Source organism: Hemitrygon akajei, chromosome 1 (assembly GCF_048418815.1).
Source record: "Hemitrygon akajei chromosome 1, sHemAka1.3, whole genome shotgun sequence".
NCBI classification, from domain to species: Eukaryota; Metazoa; Chordata; class Chondrichthyes; order Myliobatiformes; family Dasyatidae; genus Hemitrygon; species Hemitrygon akajei.
This window is the reverse complement of record NC_133124.1, coordinates 161,186,385-161,208,772: the sequence shown is the minus strand read 5'-3', so window position 1 is coordinate 161,208,772 and position 22,388 is coordinate 161,186,385. Positions and strand designations below refer to the sequence as shown.

General features: G+C 40.0%; 1 protein-coding gene across 1 annotated transcript in view; it reads right to left on the bottom strand.

The window, feature by feature from the left end:
• Nucleotides 1-13,262: 13,262 nt before the first annotated feature.
• Nucleotides 13,263-22,388, bottom strand: part of LOC140734425 (myeloid cell surface antigen CD33-like) — a 609,813-nt gene continuing 600,687 nt past the window's right edge. The window contains exons 6-7 of the mRNA XM_073058385.1: nt 22,171-22,285; nt 13,263-13,827 (exon numbers count right to left, since the gene is read on the bottom strand). Of these exons, the coding sequence (XP_072914486.1) occupies nt 13,717-13,827; nt 22,171-22,285 (226 nt within the window). The 3' untranslated portion in view covers nt 13,263-13,716. The remainder of the gene's footprint in view (nt 13,828-22,170; nt 22,286-22,388) is intronic.

The following is a 22,388-nucleotide window of genomic DNA, read 5'->3' as shown; positions in this document are numbered from 1 at the left end:
AAAAAATCACAATGTTATACGGATAGTGGCCTGTTAATAGTGTACACACACACACACACACACACACACACACACACACACACACACACACACACACACACACACACACACACACACACACACACACACACACACACACACACACACACACACACACACACACACACACACTATTCCCAACTTTCTAGGATTCCAGGGATTTGGATATTCCCAGAAAATATAACCATATAACCATCACAGCACGAAAACAGGCCATCTCGGGCCTTCTAGTCCGTGCTGAACGCTTACTCTCACCTAGTCCCACCGACCTGCATACAGCCCATAACCCTCCATTCTTTTCCTGTCCATATACCTATCCAATTTTACTTTAAATGACAATATCGAACCTGTCTCTACCACTTCAACTGGAAGCTCGTTCCACACAGCTACCACTCTCTGAGTAAAGAAATCCCCCCTCATGTTATCCATAAACTTTTGCCCCCAACTTTCAACTCAACTTGCCCCCTAACTCTCAAAAGTCTATCAACGTTTACTCTATCTATTCCCCTCATAATTTTAAATACCTCTATCAAGTCCCCCCTCAACCTTCTATGCTCCAAAGAATAAAGATCTAACTTGTTCAACCTTTCTCTGTAACTTAGGTGCTGAAACCCAGGTAACATTCTACTAAATCTTCTCTTTACGCTCTCTATTTTGTTGACATCATTCCTTTAATTCTGTAACCAGAACTGTACACAATAATCCAAAATTTGGCCTCACCAATGCCTTGTACAATTTTAACATTACATCCCAACTCCTATACTCAATGCTCTGATTTATAAAGGCCAGCATACCAAAAGCTTTTTTCACCACCCTATCCACATGAGATACCACCTTCGGGAAACTATGCATCATTATTCCTAGATCACTCTGTTCTACTGCATTCTTCAATGCCTTACCATTTACCATGTATGTCCTATTTGGATTATTCCTACCAAAATGTAGCACCTCACACTTATCAGCATTAAACTCCATCTGCCATCTTTCAGCCCACTCTTCTAATTGGCCTAAATCTCTCTGCAAGCTTTGAAAACCTACTTCATTATCCACAATCCCACCTATATTAGTATCATCTGCATACTTACTAATCCAATTTACCACCCCAACATCCAGATCATTAATGTATATGACAAACAACATTGGACCCAGTACAGATCCCTGAGGCACACCACTAATCACCGGCCTCCAACCTGACAAACAGTTATCCACCACTACTCTCTGGCATCTCTCATCCAGCCACTTTTGGATCCATTTTATGACTTCAATATTAACACCTAAAGACTGAACCTTCCTTACTAACCTTCCGTGCGGAACCTTGTCAAAGGCCTTACTGAAGTCCATATAGACAACATCCACTACTTTACCCTCGTCAACTTTCCTCATAACCTCTTCAAAAAATTCAATAAGATTTGTCAAACATGACCTTCCACGCACAAATCCATGTTGACTGTTCCTTATCAGACCCTGTCTATCCAGATAATTATATATACCATCTCTAAGAATACTTTCCATTAATTTACCTACCACTGACATCAAACTGACAGGCCTATAATTGCTAGGTTTACTCTTAGAACCCTTTTTAAACAACGGAACCACATGAGCAACACGCCAATCCTCCGGCACCATTCCTGTTTCTAATGACATTTGAAATATTTCTGTCAGAGCCCCTGCTATTTCTACACTAACCTCCCTCAAGGTCCTAGGGAATATCCTGTCAGGATCCGGAGATTTATCCACTTTTATATTCCTTAAAAGCACCAGTACTTCCTCCTCTTTAATCGTCATAGTTTCCATAACTTCCCTACTTGTTTCTCTTACCTTACACAATTCAATATCCTTCTCCTCAGTGAATACCAAAGAAAAGAAATTGTACAAAATCTCCCCCATCTCTTTCGGCTCCACAAATAGCTGTCCACTCTGATTCTCTAAGGGCCCAATTTTATCTCTCACTGTCCTTTTGCTATTAATTTTACTATTATTTTGCTGTAGAAACCCTTCGGATTTATTTTCACCTTACTTGCCAAAGCAACCTCGTATCTTCTTTTAGCTTTTCTAATTCCTTTCTTAAGATTCTTTTCACATTTCTCGAGCACCGCATTTTCTCCATTCCTGGTCTGAATGAAAGCACTTCTGGTCTACTTACGAAATATTCCCCAGGACTGCCGTTTAAATCCTGTTAGACAGAAGTTAGTAGCTCTGCTTCAGAACCTGGTTGTCACTAATGAAGTGCTGTAATGAACAGGATCTCGGGCAACCAGCTTTCTTTGGTGACTGCAGCGAGTTAGATGGAATTAAGTGCTGAGCTGAGGGTGCAGAGAAACACTGTCAATCCGAGAGAGGGGCAGGGTGGAAATGGTGGTTTCTGCTGTGTAGTTTATTTGTCTTTATTTATAGTAGTAGTTGCACATTGGTGAAAAGCTGTGCAGTTTTGTTCTTACAAAACAGTGTGGATTAACTGTTTCATATTATAATTACAGAGACAATCAGATCTCATAAGTCATACAGCAGAGGAAGTGATACCAGCACAGATCAGCCATTGGATGGTGGGGCAGGTCTGAGGGGCCTGATGACACCCTCCTGGTCTGATCTTGCTGTATTTTTGTGTCCTACCAGACAGCAGAGGTCCACAGCTCTCAAATGCTAGACCCAGAACCAAACACCTTCTCCAGGCTGTGTTCTCAGTGCTGACCTGGGTATCACATACAGCCTCCTAAACCAAAGGTTCAATTTATTATCAAAGTATCTCTGTCTTCTCCAGACCGCAATAAAATACAGAAACCTATAATAATTCAAAGAAAGACATCTATTCAATCCCTCCCCAAACAAAAAGAAACAAGAACTCACAAAGCCCCAACCCCTCCCTCGCACAAAAACTAACATCACTCAGATGGAGAAACAACAGCCAGAAAATTAAACCCCACAGCACCAGCCTGCCAATCACAACAAGAAAGAATGGGCAAAAGCACAAAAAATATAGAACTGAAAGTGGCTAATATGAATTACATAAATCAGAGAATTCTCAAAATTTTGTAACATCTCCAAGGGCAGAAGAATGAGGGGGGATCTCATTGAAACCTTTCGAATGTTGTAACTTTGAAGTTTCAACTTTATTGAGTTGAATTTGTACAGCAATAGTTATGGCTACTTCAAAGACCACTGCACGAAATCCGGACCCGTCTAATGGGAGGTCTAAGAAGACCGAGGAGAATGCGAAGAACCCCCTTGGGTCAAGAGATTAGAATCTCGAATCAGCAGTATCTGGACTGAAATAACTCAACTAAAAGAGAAGTTTGAAGAAAAAATATACTCTTTGAGCCTCGATCCTAAAGAAGTTAATCGAAATGCGGCTGATCTCTCTTCTCGTTTGGAAAAGGCTCAAAAAAGAATAGTGGATTTGGAAGCTCGATCACGTTGGAATAATATTCGAATTGTTGGATTAAAAGAGAAATAAGAATCTGCTGACACACTGGATGATTTTGCTAAAACGTTTCAGTCTTTATTTCCGGAGGTTAGTTCGCAACTCCCGGATATTGGATCGGGTCACAGAACCGATGCTTTAAAATCTTTGGATGAAGGTTAAAACAGGCATATTGTTGTGTGTTTGCTCCATTTTAGAGACAAGGATCACATTATTAAGCTTGAAAGAAAACAAAGAATATTTTCATTTCAAGGCTCAGAAGTCCGTTTTTTTTTAAAGATTTTCCACGCGAAATTGTTAATCAACACGCTGCTTTTGGTCCTTCTATGAAACTGGCTTATCAAAGGAAGCTTTTTTCCATTATTACAGTATCCAGAAAAATTAAGGATCATTATTAAAAATTCTGGAATTCGTATTTTCCATGATCCAGCGGAAGCATTGCCTTTTATTAACTCTTTGTCTGACGAGTCCGATGGTGAATCTTAAGTTTGGAGATGGAATGATTTATAATAGTTTGATTGTCTCGTAGTGTAAAGTGAAGAAATTGGAAGATTTGATGGTTATTTAAGTTTTTACCTTAAAATGTATTTTTATCTCTGGAAAAAGTCTGGTTGGTAGGGTTCCGAAGATATAACGGGAGAACTCTTGAAAGATAATTCTGAACCATCTGGACTTTTTTTTTGTAGCATCCAAATGTACCAACTGTTTTTTTGTTCCGTATGCTTTTGTTTTAAAAGTTTCTTTTAAGCAATTTCCTGGATTTTCTTACGTTTTAAAGAAAGACTGGAAAATTTAAAAATGGCGATTGTTTTTTCTTCTGTGCAAATATTTTAATGACGACGAATTTGAAGCCTGAAGTTGAATGACTTATAATGGTTTGAGTGTCTCGCGGTGTAAAAACTGATAAAATTGGAAGATTTGATGGTCACAGAAACTTTATTTTAAAATGTATTTTTATTTTTGAAAAAGACTGGTTTGGAGGGTTTTAACCTTAGGATATAGTGTGAGAACTGTTGATAGGCTGTAGTTAAGTTTGAACCATCTAGAACTTTTTTTTTGCAGTATTTAAATGAATCAATGAATCAATTGTTTTTTTTAATTCCATATGCTTTATTGAAGATTTTTAAAAGTAATTATTTGTATTTCCTTGTGTTTTAAAGACAGATTGGACAATTTAAAGATGGCGATTGTTTTTCTTTTGTGCAAATATTTCAAGAATTGCTTTGGATGTGTTTTTCTTCCCTTATCTAATATTATGAAGGTTACTTTCAAATTGAAGGTCATTTGGTTTTACAAGAAAAACACTATCCTTCCAAGTTAATTATACTGAGCTATATGTATACTGTAATGAGATTTATATTCTGTAGAGGGAGATAGAGATTTCTTTTTTTATTATTATTTTTTATTACTTAGCTAGGCGGAGTTGGATTCGTGTCTATGCCTTTCTTGGGGCTTGCATCGATTGACATCGACTTGTTTCTGGGCTTTGCAGTTTGGGTGTTTTTTTCTTTTTTTATCCCCATTATGGAATCCCGGAGCATACGCTAATTATTTTTATTTTTGTTCATCTCCGCCATTTTTGATCACTTTATCCTAACATGTGTCAAACTACTTTTTTTAGATACAAAGTTTCATGATGATATCTAAACAGTTAAATGTTTTAGCTTGGAATGTTCGCAGTTGGAATCACCCTTTTAAGCATACAAAAACATTTAAAGACATAAATCGATTCCAGCCTGATATAATTTTTGCTCAAGAGACGCATATCAGGTTATGTGATAAAAATCGATTTTTTAAATTTTGGAGGGCCCTCTATTTCATGCAAATTCCCAGAGTAAAATGAGAGGTGTCTCTATTTTTATCGATTCTAATATTCCTTTTAATCAGGAAGACATTATAGCCGACATGAATGGTAGATTTTTAATTGTTGAAGGAATAATTTGTAATAAGAAAATGGTTTTGGGTAATATTTATGGACCAAATGTTGATGATCCCTCATTTTTAAAGCCATTTTTGCTCTATTACCTGATTTAGATGAATATATGTTATTAATGGGTGGTGATTTCAATACTTGCTTAAATCCTTTAATGGATAAGTCATCATCCAAACATCAACTTCCTAACCGTTCTGCATCACTTATTCATCCCTTTTTAATCGATTATAGTTTAATTGAGTTCTGGAGGAATATGCATCCTAGTGATAGAGAATATTCTTTTTTCTCACATGTTCATAATAAATATTCAAGAATTGACTATTTTATAGTCGACCCTCGACTTTTATGCAGTGTTCAGAAATGTGAGTATGATGCGATTGCTATCTCTGATCATGCTCCTTTAAATTTAATATCTGAATTGAAAGATGTTTTTACCAGACCATTTTGGCATTTTCCAGAATATTTATTACAAAATGTAGAATTTGTTGAGTTTATTGAAACTCAGATAAAAGAGTTTTTTCTCTTTAATAATATAGGAAATGTCTCAAAGTTAGTAATTTGGAATATATTAAAAGCTTATCTACGTGGTCAAATTATATCATATATAGCTAAATTGAAGAAACAAACAAGAATGGAATTAGATAAAATTTCTAAACAAATTAAAGAATTAGATAACATTAATGCAATCTCTCCAAATGTTGTTTCATTTAAAAGCAGAGTAGAACTACAATCACAGTATAACTTATTACTACCATATCCTATTGAAGGATATTTACTTAAATTGAAAAGTCAATTTTATATTTCTGGGGATAAAAATAATAAGCTCTTAGATTTCCAACTAAGAGCAGTCAGAGCTAAAAGACAAATGTTAAAGATTCGTACAAACAATGGAGATATAGTAAGTAACTATGAGGATATTAATAACACTTTTCAAGATTTTTACTCTGATCATTATAGATCTCAATTTCCTGCAGATTCCTCCAAAATGGAAGCATTTTTACATAAGATTAAATTTTCACAAATTTCTGATGAAGATCAACAGATGCTTGATGTTTTAATTACCAAGCATGACATTCAGAAAGCTATTTCATCAATGCAACCAGGTAAAGCTCCTGGACTTGGTGGTTATTCGGTAGGATTTTTCAAAAATTTGGAAGATTACTTTCTCTGTATCTTTTGGAAATATTTCATGAATCCTTTGAAAAGGGTAATTTACCTTCTTTTTATGAAGCATCTATTTCCTTAATTCTTAAAAAAGATAAAGACCCTGTTGAATGCTCATCAGATAGACCTATTTTGTTATTAAATGTGGATGCAAAAATTCTTTCTAAAATAATGGCTAAGAACTTGGAAAATTAAAGTTATATTAATATCATCTCCATGGACCAATCGGGCTTTACTAAAGGCCATTACTCTTTCTCTAATGTTCAGAGATTGATGAATGTTATTTATTCACCATTCTCTAAGCAACCTCAGATAACCTCAGATCTAAGTTATCTCTCTTGATGCAGAAAAGGCATTTGATAGAGTTGAGTGGCCATACTTGTTCAAAGTATTAGAAAAATTTGGTTTTGGTAATAATTTTAATAGATGGATTCAAATCATCTATAAGAACACTATTGCCATGGTCATTACTAACAATTACAGATCTTCTTTCTTTTCACTTTCTCGTGGTACTAGACAGGGACAGGGTACTAGACAGGTACTAGATTAAGCCCTTTATTATTTAATCTTGTATTGGAACCTTTAGCTATAACATTACGGGAGGCCAAAAACATTCATGGTATTTCTATAAATGGAACCATACATAAGATTTCTCTTTATGCAGATGATCTTTGGATTTTTATTTCAAATCTTGAGGAATCAATTCCTAATCTTTTGGAAACACTTAAAAATTTTGGAAATTTTTAGGATATAAACTTAATTTGAACAAAAGTGAATTGTTTCCATTAAATGCTCCTGTTAATATATATAATGATATTCCTTTTAGAATTGTTAATACATTTAGGTATTTAGGTATTATAATTACTAAAAAATATAAAGATCGTTATAAAGTTAATATAGTTCCTCTAGTAGACTCCATGAAATTACTATTTTCTAGATGGGATCCACTTACTCTTTCTTTAATAGGTCGTATCCATGCTGTTAAAATGATGATTCTACCTAGATTTTTATATATCTTCCAAAATATACCTATCTTTTTAGCTAAAAAATTTTTTTGATCAAATTGACTCTCTTATTTCTTCCTTTATTTGGAACAATAATAGACTAAGAATTAACAAGTACCATTTACAAAAACCCAAAAAAGATGGTGGAATTACACTTCCTAATTTAAGACTGTATTATTGGGCTGTGAATATCAGACAATTATGTTTTTGGTTATACTGGCTTGATAAGAGCCAAAAACCAGTTTGGGTTGATTTGGAATTAAAAGCTGTTAAACAATTTCATTTAACTTCAATATTAGGAGCTCTATTACCTTTACAGCTCTCTAAAATTCCAAATTTAAAATTTTACCTGGTTATTAAACAATCTTTACGGATTTGGATTCAGTTTCGTAATTTTTAAAATTTTAAACACTTTAAGTTGTCTCATTTTTTATATCAAAACTTTTCATTTAAACCTTGAATAATCAACCCCATTTTTCTCCTATGGAAAAATAAAGGGATCTGTTTTTTTACAGATTTATTCTGTGATGGTCAATTGAAGACTTTTGAAGATTTATTTAACAAATACTCTCTCGCTCATACACATTTTTTTGCAATATTTTCAGGTTAGACATTTTTTACAAAAATATTTACCTAAGTTTCCATATTTACAAGAATCTGATTTGTTGGATACCATTTTGAAATTAAATCCCTTAGTGAAAGGTTCCATTAGCAGAATTTATCATTTATTTTTGTTACAAAAAGAGAACCTATCACTAAAGATTAAACAAGATTGGGAAAGAGAACTTAATATGACCTTTGTGAATGAAGATTGGGTTCGAATTTTGAAAAATGTAAATTCTTCTTCTATATGTGCCAATCACTGTTTAATTCAATTTAAAATTGTCCATCATTATTATTTAACAAAGGAGAGACTATCTAAGATATTCCCTAGTGTAGATAATTACTGTGATAGATGTAAAACTGAAGTAGCTACTTTGTCAGATATGTTCTGGTCATGTTCTTCATTAAAACTGTCTTGGAAATCTTTATTTTCTACAATCTCTAAAGCTTTGAAAATTAATTTACAACCTAATAGACTAACTGTTCTATTTGGAATAGTTCCGCATCATATTCAGGGTATTTCATCTTCAGATCAACATGTAATTGCATTTGTTACATTGTTGGCAAGAAGGGCTATTTTATTAAAATGGAAAGATATATCTTCCCCTACATTAATTGAATAGTTTTCTCAAGTAATGTTATGTCTCAGCTTGGAAAAAATTGGAAGTAGCCACAGTTAGGGCTCTTCAGCTATGCTGACCTTCTAACTACTCTAAGATCAATCTAACCATTCCTTCTCATGTTTTAGTTCATTCATATGCATGTCTAAAAGTCTCTGAAATGTCCCTAATGTATCTCCTCTGCCACGATTCCTGGCTGTGCATCCCTATGCACCCACAACTCATCCCGATACTTTTCTCCAATCACCTTAAAATGATGTTCCCTTGAATTAGTCACTTTTTCCCCTGGGAAAAAGATGGCCACTCTATCTATGCCGCTTAACATTTTATACACCTCTTTCACGTCACCTCTCATCCTCCTTCATTCCAAAGAGAAAAGCCCAAGCTCACTCAACCTTTCCTCACAAGATATGCTCTCTGATCCAGGCAGCATCCTGGTAAATAGTCTCTTCACTCTTATTTAGTAATTTAATAATCAGAGACACTAAACTATACTTGATACGTGGTTTTAGTTCACTGTACCAGTATCTGTACAAATTATGTCCAGCCAAGTGCCCAGTGCTTTTTCACAGGATAGAAACATGGGGAGAATGACAGTCCATCCTCATGCTGTCATCACATCCTCAACAGTTTACCACCAGCAGTCACTTCAATCTACTCAAAATCTTCACCGTACTAAATCACTCCCACCACTTCAGCAGAAATTATGCCATTTCTGAAAGTGGATGAACTATTTGCTGACAAAGTGAGAAAAATTGTGTGGACATTACTGTTAGGCTATTGATAGAATCTTCTGCCAGATGGTTATCCCAATTCAAGCACAAGGCTATATACTGTAAGTGCTACTTCCTTCTTTTATTTCCCCATTATGGTTTTTAAAAACTGCTACCAAATGATCAACTCATTATTTGACCAACAATAGCTACACAGGAAAAAGGGAAATGTAAGTAATGATACAAATGATGTTGGTGCTCAGAGGGACAGTACTAAGAGAGTGTCAGACTGTCAGAGGGAGAGTATTGAGAGAGTGTCAGACTGTCAGAGGGACAGTACTAAGAGAGTGTCAGACTCTCAGAGGGAGAGTATTGAGAGAGTGTCAGAGGGACAGTACTAAGAGAGTGTCAGACTGTCAGAGGGACAGTACTAAGAGAGTGTCAGACTCTCAGAGGGAGAGTATTGAGAGAGTGTCAGAGGGACAGTACTAAGAGAGTGTCAGACTCTCAGAGGGACAGTACTAAGAGAGTGTTAGACTGTCAGAGGGACAGAACTAAGGGAGTGTCAGACTGTCAGAGGGACAGAACTAAGAGACTGCCAGAAGTGCAGTACTGAGAGAGTGTCAGACTCTCAGAGGGACAGTATTGAGTGTGTCAGACTGTCAGAGGGACAGTACTAAGGGAGTGTCAGACTGTCAGAGGGACAGTATTGAGTGTGTCAGACTGTCAGAGGGACAGTATTGAGAGAGTGTCAGACTGTCAGAGGGACAGTATTGAGTGTGTCAGACTGTCAGAGGGACAGTACTAAGGGAGTGTCAGACTGTCAGAGGGACAGTATTGAGAGAGTGTCAGAGGGACAGTATTGAGTGTGTCAGACTGTCAGAGGGACAGTACTAAGGGAGTGTCAGACTGTCAGAGGGACAGTATTGAGAGAGTGTCAGAGGGACAGTATTGAGTGTGTCAGACTGTCAGAGGGACAGTATTGAGAGAGTGTCAGACTGTCAGAGGGACAGTATTGAGTGTGTCAGACTGTCAGAGGGACAGTACTAAGGGAGTGTCAGACTGTCAGAGGGACAGTATTGAGAGAGTGTCAGAGGGACAGTATTGAGTGTGTCAGACTGTCAGAGGGACAGTATTGAGAGAGTGTCAGACTGTCAGAGGGACAGTATTGAGTGTGTCAGACTGTCAGAGGGACAGTATTGAGTGTGTCAGACTCTCAGAGGGACAGTACTGAGAGAGTGTCAGACTCTCAGAGGGACAGTATTGAGTGTGTCAGACTGTCAGAGGGACAGTACTGAGTGTGTCAGACTGTCAGAGGGACAGTACTAAGGGAGTCAGACTGTCAGAGGGACAGTACTGAGTGTGTCAGACTCTCAGAGGGACAGTATTGAGTGTGTCAGACTCTCAGAGGGACAGTACTAAGGGAGTCAGACTGTCAGAGGGACAGTACTGAGTGTGTCAGACTGTCAGAGACACATTAAGTCATCACTGGTGCAGCCAAGTTGTCATATTTAGTTAAATGGAGATGTGTGTTTGGAGACCCATGTGCAGTCACGGTGTTTCAACTGATTGTAGTAAAAATACACTTGTATCTGGAATGTCCAATTGCTAGTAAGTTGGTATCCTAGTAAAACTACAGCATGAAATAATAATAAAAATAATCCAAATAGGACATACATGGTAAATGGTAGGGCATTGAGGAATGCAGTAGAACAGAGTGATCCAGGAATAATGGTGCATAGTTCCCTGAAGGTGGAATCTCATGTGGATAGGGTGGTGAAGAAAGCTTTTGCTATGCTAGCATTTATAAATCAGAGCATTGAGTATCGGAGTTGGGATGTAATGTTAAAGTTGTACAAAGCATTGGTAAGGCTGAAACTGGAGAATTGTGTACAGTTCTGGTCACTGAATCATAGGAAAGATGTCAACAAAATAGAGAGAGTACAGAGAAGATTTACTAGAATGTTACCTGGGTTTCAGCACCTAAGTTACAGGGGAAGGTTGAACAAGGTAGGCCTTTATTCTTTGGAGCATAGAAGGTTGAGGGGGGACTTGATAGAGGTATTTAAAATTATGAGGGTGATAAATAGATAGATAGGTAGAGTTGACGTGGATAGGCTTATATGAAGACAAAAGAACACTCCAAGCAACTCCACTGAAAGGTTATTGTAAAGCTCGTCAGGAGATGGATACAGGAAAATTTCCAAGTCACTGAATATCCCTTGAAGTACAGTTTATTCAATAATCAACAAATGTAAAGAATATGGCACAGCTGTAAATCTGCCCAGAGCAGGCCATCCTCAAAAACTGAGTGACCGTTGAAGAAGTGAGTGAGTGAGAGAGGCCACCAAGAGACCCATGACAACTCTGGAGGAATTACAGGCATCAGTGGCTGAGATGGGAGAGAGTGCACATACAACAACAGCTGCTCAGCTGCTTCACCAGTTGCAGCTGTATGAGAGAGTGGCAAAGCGAAAGTCACTCTTGAAAAAAGTTCACATGAAACGTTGGCCAAGGAAGGGACATGGAAGACTCTGAAGTCAGCTGGAACCAGTATTGAGTATTTTTGGCCATCAGACTAAATGCTAGGTTTGGTTTAACCCAAACACTGCATATCATCAAAAACAAACCATCCCTACCGTGAAGCACGGTGGTGGCTGCATCATGCTGTGGGGATGCTTCACTGCAGCAGGCCCTGGAAGGCTTGTGAAGACAGAGGATAAAATAAATGCAACAAAATACAGGGAAATCCTGGAGGAAAACCTGATGCAGTCTGCAAGAGAACTGAGACTTGGGAGAAGATTTGCTTTCCAGCAAGACAATGACCCCAAGCATAAAGCCAAAGCCAGACAGGAATGGCTTAAAAACAAGTTCATGTCCTGGAGTGGGCAAATCAGAGTCCAGACCTCAATCCAAATGAAAATTTCTCCCTGGACTTGAAAAGGTCTGTTCACTCATGATCCCCATGCAATCTGAGAGAGCTTGAGGAGTTTTGTATAGAAGAAAGGGGGAGAATTGCAGTGCCCAGATGTGCAATGCTGATAGAGACCTGTCCACACAGACTCAAGACTGTAATTGCTGCCTAAGGTGCATCTACTAAATACTGACTTGAAGGGAGTGAATACTTACGCAATCAATGATTATGTGTTTTGTATTTGAAATTAATGCAGATCACTTTGTAAAGGTCTGTTTTCACTTTGACATGAAAGAGTCCTTTTCTGTTGATCAGTGACAAAAAAAGCCAAATTAAGTCCACTATGATTGAATACTGTGACACAATAAAACATGAAAACATCCGGGGGGAGGTGGTGAATACTTTTTATAGACACTGTCCATTATGCGATTTGCCTGTGATACTACAGCAAGCGAGTTTTTCACTGTATCTGTGCACACATGGATTAGTGCAATAAGCTTGACTTTAATACCCCAGAGTCCTCCATCCATATGTACAAAAGAAAATGCCTACAGTATGTGAACATTTCTGTAACAGCTCCCATCATTGAACAGTAACGCTGTTAGATCTATCTCCAGCACTTCAGGACAGTCTGTAAAGAAACTCCAAAAACCCCACCTCGTTCCCTTGTTTCCCACTTCATATTTTTCTTATTATAAATGACAAAATAAAATTAGAGTATTGCATGAAGACAAGCAGAATACCACATGACTTTCAAACAGTGAGGAAATTATGTTAACTTGTCCAGGTCTAATTGTCTTCTCCCCCACCCCTTCACAGTCATCCCCCAACCACCATCTACTTATCTACTCCCCAGCCCTGATGTCTGGACAATGGAACCCATAATCTTAAACGTTCACATACTGGAATTACAAAATGAAATTAACTCAAGCCCCTCCCACACCAGGGATTGAATATAGATGAACATTAATGATTGGAGAGGAGACAATGTCTCCACTGGAGAGGGACTGTCCTGAAGCAGTTCTTGTGGAATTAAAGAACAACACACACAAAATGTTGGAGGAACTCAGCAGGTCAAGCAGCATCTATGGAAAGAAATTAACAGTCGATGTTTTGGGCTGAAAAGGAAGGAAAGAATTAAAAGCAGTAAGAATGATGTCCATTATATCATTGCTCCAAAACATCTTTCAAAGCATCTTTTCCAGTGTGATTGGAAGTATTTTTTATAGATGAATTCTTGTGGATTCTTAGAAGGAGAAGTGGGATTTCAATTGCTCCTCTCCAGTGCATTTCCTGTTCTTGATACAATTACATGTTCGCATATATCGAATCCTCATCACAGTGGAAATTTTCATACACATTGTGATCTTCATTCTCATTCCGGTTCAGTTTGTAATCTGGATGTTTCTGTGCCTTCCCCTGGAACAGAAGAGAGGAGTTGGGTAACAATTAGCATGACTAGGACTTGGGTTCTTTGAGTCAACATAACATAAGAACATAAGAAATAGGAGCAGAAATTGGCCACCTGGCCAGTCGAGCCTGCTCTGCAATTCAATAAGATCATGGCTGATCTGACCATGGACTCATCTCCACCTACTTGCCTTTCCCCCACAACCCTTAAATCCCCTACAATGCAAAATTCTATCCAACCTTGTCTTAAATATAGTTACTAAGGTAGCCTGCACTGCTTCCTTGGGCAGAGAATTCCATAGAGTCACCACTCTGGGAAAAGCGGATCCTCCTCACCTCCATTTTAAATTTACTCCTCCATATCTTGAGGCTATGCCCCCTAGTTCTAGTCTCATCTACCAGTATAAACAGTTCTCCAACCTGCATCTTATCTATCCCTCTCATAATTTGATATGTTTTATGTAAGATCTCCTTTCATTCTTCTGAGTTCCAGTGAGTACAGTCCCAGGTGACTCAATCTCTCCTTATAGTTTAACCCCTCATCTCTGGAATCAACCTGGTGAATCTCCTCCGCACCACCTCCAAAGCCAGTATATGAGACCGGAACTGCACACAGTACTTCAGGTGAGGCCTCACCAGTACTCTGTACAGTTCCAGCACAACCTCCCAGCTCTTAAATTCAATCGCCTAGCAGTGACAACCCACATTCCATTTGCTTTCTTGATAGCCTGCTGCACCTGTAAACCAACATTTTGTGATTTGTGTACAAGCCTTCACACCAAGTCCTTCTGCACAGCAGCATGCTGCAATCTTTTATCATTTATAGAAACATAGTAACACAGAAAACTTACAGCACAATACACGCTCTTTGGCCCACAAAGTTGGCCGAACATGTCCCTACCTTAGAAATTACTAGGGTTACACATAGAACTCTATTTTTCTAAGCTCCATTTACCAATCCAAAAGTCTCTTAAAAGACACCCTATCATATCCGCCACCACCACTGTTGCCGGCAACCCATTCCACACACTCACCACTCTCTATGTAAAAAACTTATCCCTGACATCTCCTTTGTACCTACTCCCAAGCACCTTAAACCTGTGCCCTCTTGTGGCAGCAATTTCAGCCCTGGGATAAAGCCTCTGACTATCCACACGATCAATGCCTCTCACCTCTATCAGGTCACCTCATATCCTCCAATGCTCCAAAGAGGAAAGGCCGAGTTCACTCAACCTGTTTTCATAAGGTATGCTCCCCAATCCAGGCAACATCCTTGTAAATCTCCTCTGCACCCTTTCTATGGTTTCCACGTCCTTCCTGCAGTGAGGTGACCTAAATTGAGCACAGTACTCCAAGTGGGGTCTGACCAGAGTCCTATATAGCTGCAATATTACCTCTCGGCTCCTAAATTCAATTCCACGTTTGATGGCCAATACACTGTATGCCTTCTAAACCACAGAGTTAACCTGCACAGCTGCTTTGAGAGTCCTATGGACTCAAACCCCAAGATCCCTCTGATCCTCCACACTACCAAGAGTCTTACCATTAATACTATATTCTGCCATCATATTTGACCTACTAAAATGAACCACTTCACACTTATCTGGGTTGAATTCCATCTGCCATTTCTCTGCCCAGTTTTGCATCCTATCAGTGTCCCGCTATAATCTCTGACAGCCCTCCACACTATCCACAACACCTCCAACCTTTGTGTCATCAGCAAACTTACTAACCCTTCCCTCCACTTCCTTATCCAGGTCATTTATAAAAATCACCAAGAGTAAGGGTCCCAGAACAGATCCCTGAGGCACTCCACTGGTCACCGGCCTCCATGCAGAATATGACCCATCTACAACCACTCTTTGCCTTCTGTGGGCAAGCCAGTTCTGGATCCACAAAGCAATGTCCCCTTGGATCCCATGCCTCCTTACTTTCTCAATAAGACTTGCATGGGGTATCTTTTCAAATGCCTTGCTGAAATCCATATACACTACATCTACTACTCTACCTTCATCAATGTGTTTAGTCACATCCTCAAAGAATTCAATTAGGCTGGTAAGGCACAACCTGCCCTTGACAAAGCCATGCTGACTACTCCTAATCATATTATGCCACTCCAAATGTTCATAAGTCCTGCCTCTGAAGATCTTCTCCATCAACTCACCAACCACTGAGGTAAGACTCACTGGTCTATAAAATCCTGGGCTACCTCTACTCCCTTGCTTGAATAAGGGAACAACATCCGCAACCCTCCAACCCTCTGGAACCTCTCCCGTCCCCATTGATGATGCAAAGATCATCGCCAGAGGCTCAGCAATCTCCTCCCTCGCCTCCCACAGTAGCCTGGGGTACATCTCATCCAGTCCCGGCGACTTATCCAACTTGATGCTTTCCGAAAGCTCCGGCACATCCTCTTTCTTAATATCTACATGCTCAAGCTTTTCAGTCTGCTGCAAGTCTTCACTACAATCACCAAGATCCTTTTCCATAATGAATACTAAAGTAAAGTATTATTTAAATATCTCTGCTATTTCCTCCAGTTCCATACACACTTTCCCACTGTCACTCTTGATAGGTCCTATTCTTTCACATCTTATCCTCTTGCTCTTCACATACTTGTAGAATGTCTTGGGGTTTTCCTTAATCCTGCCCTCCAAGGCCTTCTCATGGCCCCTTCTGGTTCTCCTAATTTCCTTCTTAAGCTCCTTCCTGTTTGACTTATAATCTTCTAGATCTCTAACATTACGTAGCTCTCGGAAGCTTTTCTTTTCTTCTTGGCTAGTTTTACTACAGCCTTTGTACACCACTGTTCCTGTACCCTACCATAACTTTCCTGTCTCATTGAAACGTACACATACAGAACTCCACACAAATATCCCCTGAATATTTGGCACATTTCTTCTGTACCTTTCCCTGAGAATATCTGATTTATATTTACATCATAATCTGATCTTCCATTTTTCCTTTCAAAGTGGACCTCACATTTACCAACATTGCACTCCATCTTCCAGACCTTTGCCTGCTCACTTAAGCTATCTATATCTCTCTGCAGACTCTCCGTATCTTCTGCACAATTTGCTGTTCCACTGAATTTAGTGTCATCAGCAAACTTAGGTACACTACACTCGGTCCCCTCTTCCAGATTGTCAGGATACATCATGAACCGTTCCAGGCCCAGCACTGACCCCTACAGCACAACACTCATCACTGATTGCCAACCAGAGAAACACCCATGTATCCCAACTCTCTGCTTTCTATTGGTTAATCAATCCTCCATCCATGCTAATACATCACCCCCAACTCTATGCATCCTTATCTTATGGATAAGTCTTTTACGTAGCACCTTATCAAACACCTTCTGGAAATCCATCTAAATAATGCCCATCTATTTCCCTCTATCCACTCTGTTTATATCCTCAAAGAACTCCAGTAATTTTGTCAAACAGGACCTGCCTTTGCTGAATCCATGCTGTGTCTGCCGGATGGATCCATTTCTTTCCAGACGCCTCACTATTTCTTCTTTAACGACAGCTTCAAGCATTTTCCTAATTACAGATGTTAAACTAACTGGCCTGTAGTTACCTGCCTTTGACCTACATCCATTTTTGCTGTGACATTCTCTGTATTCCAATTTCTGGAACCTGCCCAGAGTTCAGAGAATTTTTGTAACTTATCACAAAAGCCTCAACTGTAACCTCTGCCATTTCATAGAACCATAGAATCATAGAACATTACAGCACAGAAACAGGCCTTTTGGCCCTTCTTGGCTGTGCCAAACCATTTTTCTGCCTAGTCCCACTGACCTGCACCTGGGCCATATCCCTCCAAACCCCTCTCATCCATATACCTGTCCAAGTTTTTCTTAAATGTCAAAAGTGAGCCCGCACTCACCACTTCATCTGGCAGCTCCTTCCACACTCCCACCACTCTCTGTGTGAAGAAGCCCCCCCCAATGTTCCCTTTAAACTTTTCCCCCTTCACCCTTAACCTATGACCTCTGTTTTTTTTCTCTCCTGGCCTCAGTGGAAAAAGCCTGCTTGCATTCACTCTATCTATACCCAACATAATTTTATACACGTCTATCAAATCACCCCTCATTCTCCTACGCTCCAGGGAATAAAGTCCTAACCTATTCAACCTTTCTCTGTAACTCAGTTTCTCAAGTCCCGGCAACATCCTTGTAAACCTTCTCTGCACTTTTTCAACTTTATTAATATCCTTCCTGTAATTAGGTGACCAAAACTGCACACAATACTCCAAATTCAGTCTCACCAATGTTTTATACAACCTCACCTTTACATTCCAACTCTTATACTCAATACTTTGATTTATAAAGGCCAATGCTCCAAAAGCTCTCTTTATGACCCTATCTACTTGTGACGCCACCTTTAGGGAATTATGTATCTGTACTCCCAGATCCCTCTGTTCTAATGCACTCCTACCATTTACCTTGTATGTTCTACCTTGGTTTGACCTTCCGAAGTGCAATTCCTCACACTTGTCTGCATTAAACTCTATCTGCCATTTTTCAGCTCATTCCTTCAGCTGGTCCAAATCCCTCTGCAAGCTTTGAAAACCTTCCTCACTGTCCACTACACCTCCAATCTTTGTATCATCAGCAAATTTGCTAATCCAATTTGCCACATTATCATCCAGATCATTGATATAGATGACAAATAACAATGGACCCAGCACTGATCCCTGTGGCACACCACTAGTCACAGGCCTCCACTCAGAGTAGCAATCCTCCACTCCAACTCTCTGGCTTCTCCCATTGAGCCAATGTCTAATCCAATTTACTACCTCTCCATGTATACCTAGCGACTGAATCTTCCTAACTAACCTCCCATGTGGGACCTTGTCAAAGGCCTTACTTCCTTCAGTACCCTGGGATTCATTCCATCAGGACCAAGGGACTTGTCTATCTTTAGGCCCACAAGATTGCTCAGCACTACCGTTTTAGTGATAACTATTGCATCAAGGTCACCAGCTTCCATTGCATCCATCTCATATCAATTCCCCCTTCTCGTTTATTTCCATAATCTATCCTCCCTTTCTTTATTGCTTGCTTTGTTGTTCTTTCTTGCTTTATAAAGTTTTCCCAATCATCCAGTTTCCCACTATTCTTGGCAACTTTGTACACACAAGCTTTTAGTTTGATGCCTTCCTTTATTTCCTTAGTTATCCAAGGTTGGCTCTCCCCACCATACTGTCCTTGCTTTTAACTGGAATGTACTTTTGTAGAGCACTGTGAAAATTCTCTTTGGAAGTCTTCCACTGTTTCTCAACCTTCCCACCTTACAGCTTGTGTTCCCAGTCTATCCTGTCCAACTTCTCCCTCATCCCATTGTAGTCTCCCTTCTTTAGGCATAATACACAGGTTTTAGATCAAACTATTGCACCCTCCATATGTATGAGAAACTCAGTCATACTGTGATCACTCTTTCCAAGAGGATCCCTAACTATAAGTTGCTAATTTTACTTGTCTCATTGCACAGGACCAAATCTAAGATAACACGTTCCCTTGTAGGTTCAGTAACACGCTGTTCCAGAAAGCCATCACGGATCCATTCTATGAAGTCCTCCTCAAGACTGCCTCGACCAACTTGATTCACCCAATCTATGTGCGAGTTAAAGTCCCCCACGATAACTGCTGTTCCATTCTTACACGCCTCAGATATTCCCCAGTTTATTGCCTGTCCCACTGGAATGTTATTCAGTGGCCGATAGACAACTCCCACCAGTGTTTTTTTTATCTTTACTGTTCCTAATCTCTACCCAGATGGATTCAACATTCTGTTCCTTAGATTTCCTCGAGCAGATAACACTTGCTGCAGATGTGGTCAGCAGGAACCACGATGGTGTCCACCAGCTCTCACATCGTGCAACTACAGCGCATCACCTGAACTTACATCATCCCTATTTTATTTAATTAGTTGTAGTTTGATGACTTTTTTATTCAACCACTACAAAAGCTTTACTGGCTACTGGCCTGTGCCTCTTCACTGAAGCCTCGAGCCAAAGTTGGTAAAGTCTGCGCTCTCCATGGTAAACTATACTGCAAAGTGACTCTTAGTTCCACCTTGTTAGGCCTGTAACAACGTTGTCACTATTCTATTTATCGGCTCGCTTTTTCTTTGAAAAACACACTAACTGTCTCTATTACCACTAGCGCTAGTGAACTGTTTATGCAAAGGTAAAAAAACTGGCTGCCCAAAACAAGGGATAGGCCAGAAAAAAATTCCTTTGCAGCCCCTGTCAGGGGACCAGACACAATTATAAAAGAGTTCCTGACAGAACACTGCACTGCAAATGATGTCATTGATTAGTAAACTCGGCACAGGACTTACACAGTATTGGGATGTGTGCTTGTGAATGATGCACTGTGCCTCTGATGCTGCTGAAGGCACATTTTGCATTGCACACGTGCATACATAGATTTGTGCATCTGACAAAGAATTCGATTTTGAAGCTGCAGGTGCTGGAAGTGGAACCACAAAATCAATGGGCTGAATTGCCTCCTGTGTTGCAAGTTTTTTAATGACCCTGTGATTGAGTGGCATAATATGATTAGGAATAGTCAGCATGGCTTTGTCAAAGGCAGGTCGTGCCTTACCAGCCTGATTGAATTCTTTGAGGATGTGACTGAACACACTGATGATGGTAAAGCAGTAGATGTAGTGTATATGGATTTCAGCAAGGCATTTGACAAGGTACCCCATGCAAGACTGACTGAGAAAGTAAGGAGGCATGGGATCCAAGGGGATATTGCCTTGTGGATCAGAACTGGCTTGCCCACTGAAGGCAAAGAGTGGTTGTAGATGGGTCATATTCTGCATGGAGGTCGGTGACCAGTGGAGTGCCTCAGGGATCTGTTCGGGGACCCGTACTGTTTGTGATTTTTATACAGGACCTGGATGAGGAGGTGGAGGGAAAGGTTAGTAAATTTGCTGATGACACAAAGGTTGGAGGTGTTGTGGTTAGTGTGGAGGGCTGCCAGAGGTTACAGTGAACAATTGATAGGATGCAAAAATGGGCTGAGAAGTGGCAGATGGAGTTCAACCCAGAGAAGTGTGAGGTGGTTTATTTTGGTAGGTCAAATATGATGACAGAATATAGCATTAATAGTAAGAGTCTTGGCAGATCAGTGGGATCTTGGAGTTCGAGTCCATAGGACACTCAAAGCTGCTGCACAGGTTGACTCTGTGGTTAAGAAGGCATACGGTGCATTGGCCTTCATCAATTGTTGGATTGAGTTCAGGAGCCGAGAGGAAATGTTGCAGCTATATAGGACCCTGGTCAGACCCCACTTGGAGTACTGTGCTCAGTTCTGGTGGCCTCACTATAGGAAGGACGTGGGAACCATAGAAAGGGTGGAGAGGAGATTTACAAGGACATTGCCTGGATTGGGGAGCATGCCATATGAGAATAGGTTGAGTAAACTCGGCCTTTTCTCCTTGGAGCGATGGAGGATGAGAGGTGACCTGATAGAGGTTTATAAGAAGATGAGAGGCATTGATTGTGTGATAGTCAGAGGCTTTTTCCAGGGCTGAAATGGCTGCACGAGAGGGCATAGTTTTAAGGTGCTTGGAAGAAGGTACAGAGGAGATGTCAGGGATAAGTTTTTTATGCAGAGCATGGTAAGTGTGTGGAATGGGCTGCGGTCGACGGTGCTGGAGGCAGATAGGATAGGGTCTTTTGAGTGACTCCTGAACAGGTACATGGAGCTGAGAAAAATAGAGGGCTATGGGTAACCCTAGGTAATTTCTCAGGTAAGGACATGTTCAGCACAGCTTTGTGGGCTGAAGGGCCTGTATTGTGCTGTAGGTTTTCAGTGTTTCTATGAGTGTAACCCGACCGATCAAGGGTACAATCAGCAGTACCAAGTGGGTGCTACACAAAGATGTTCCCATCTGTTAGCAAGTCAGTACACTGAATCCCTAACCCCCCCCCCCCACCGCACCCCCCACCTCAGGACTAGAAAAATTCTCACCCGCTTCTGTTGGGGAAAAAGAGAGGTGAATTATCCCAGTGTCTTTGGGCCAAAATTAATTCCTCAGCTGGCAGCTCTCTCAACAGGTGAGCAGGGTCATTGTCACACTGCTTGCCACAGACTCTGCTGTGTGCAAACTGGCACCGTGTTTCCGGCAATGGTGATTGAACGTCAGCAAAGCTGTCCCAGGGCTTGGCAGGGTTTTATACTGTCATGAGGTGGTGAAGGGATGGTAATGAAATCATAAGGGAGAGAGAGGGGGTGTGGTACAATCTCTTGCCTAATCTGAACACAGAGTCTCATGCTCTGCCAACAAGGAATAATACGGATAAAACATCACTCAGGAAGACATTTGTTACCTGGGTCAGTTCAAGCTGTGCAGAGTTGCTGTAATAATGTTCCTCCATCTTCAGCCTGTCTCTCACAAACATTATTTCAGATTTGTCTTCTCGCTTTCCTCTATTTCCATCAGGTCTGAAAAGATGAAACATTGTTCTGTGTTTACAGAAATGCCACTGATTGCTTTTGAAATGAGTTTTTGCAGGGTGAGGTATCTGCTACAATACACTGGGCCCTG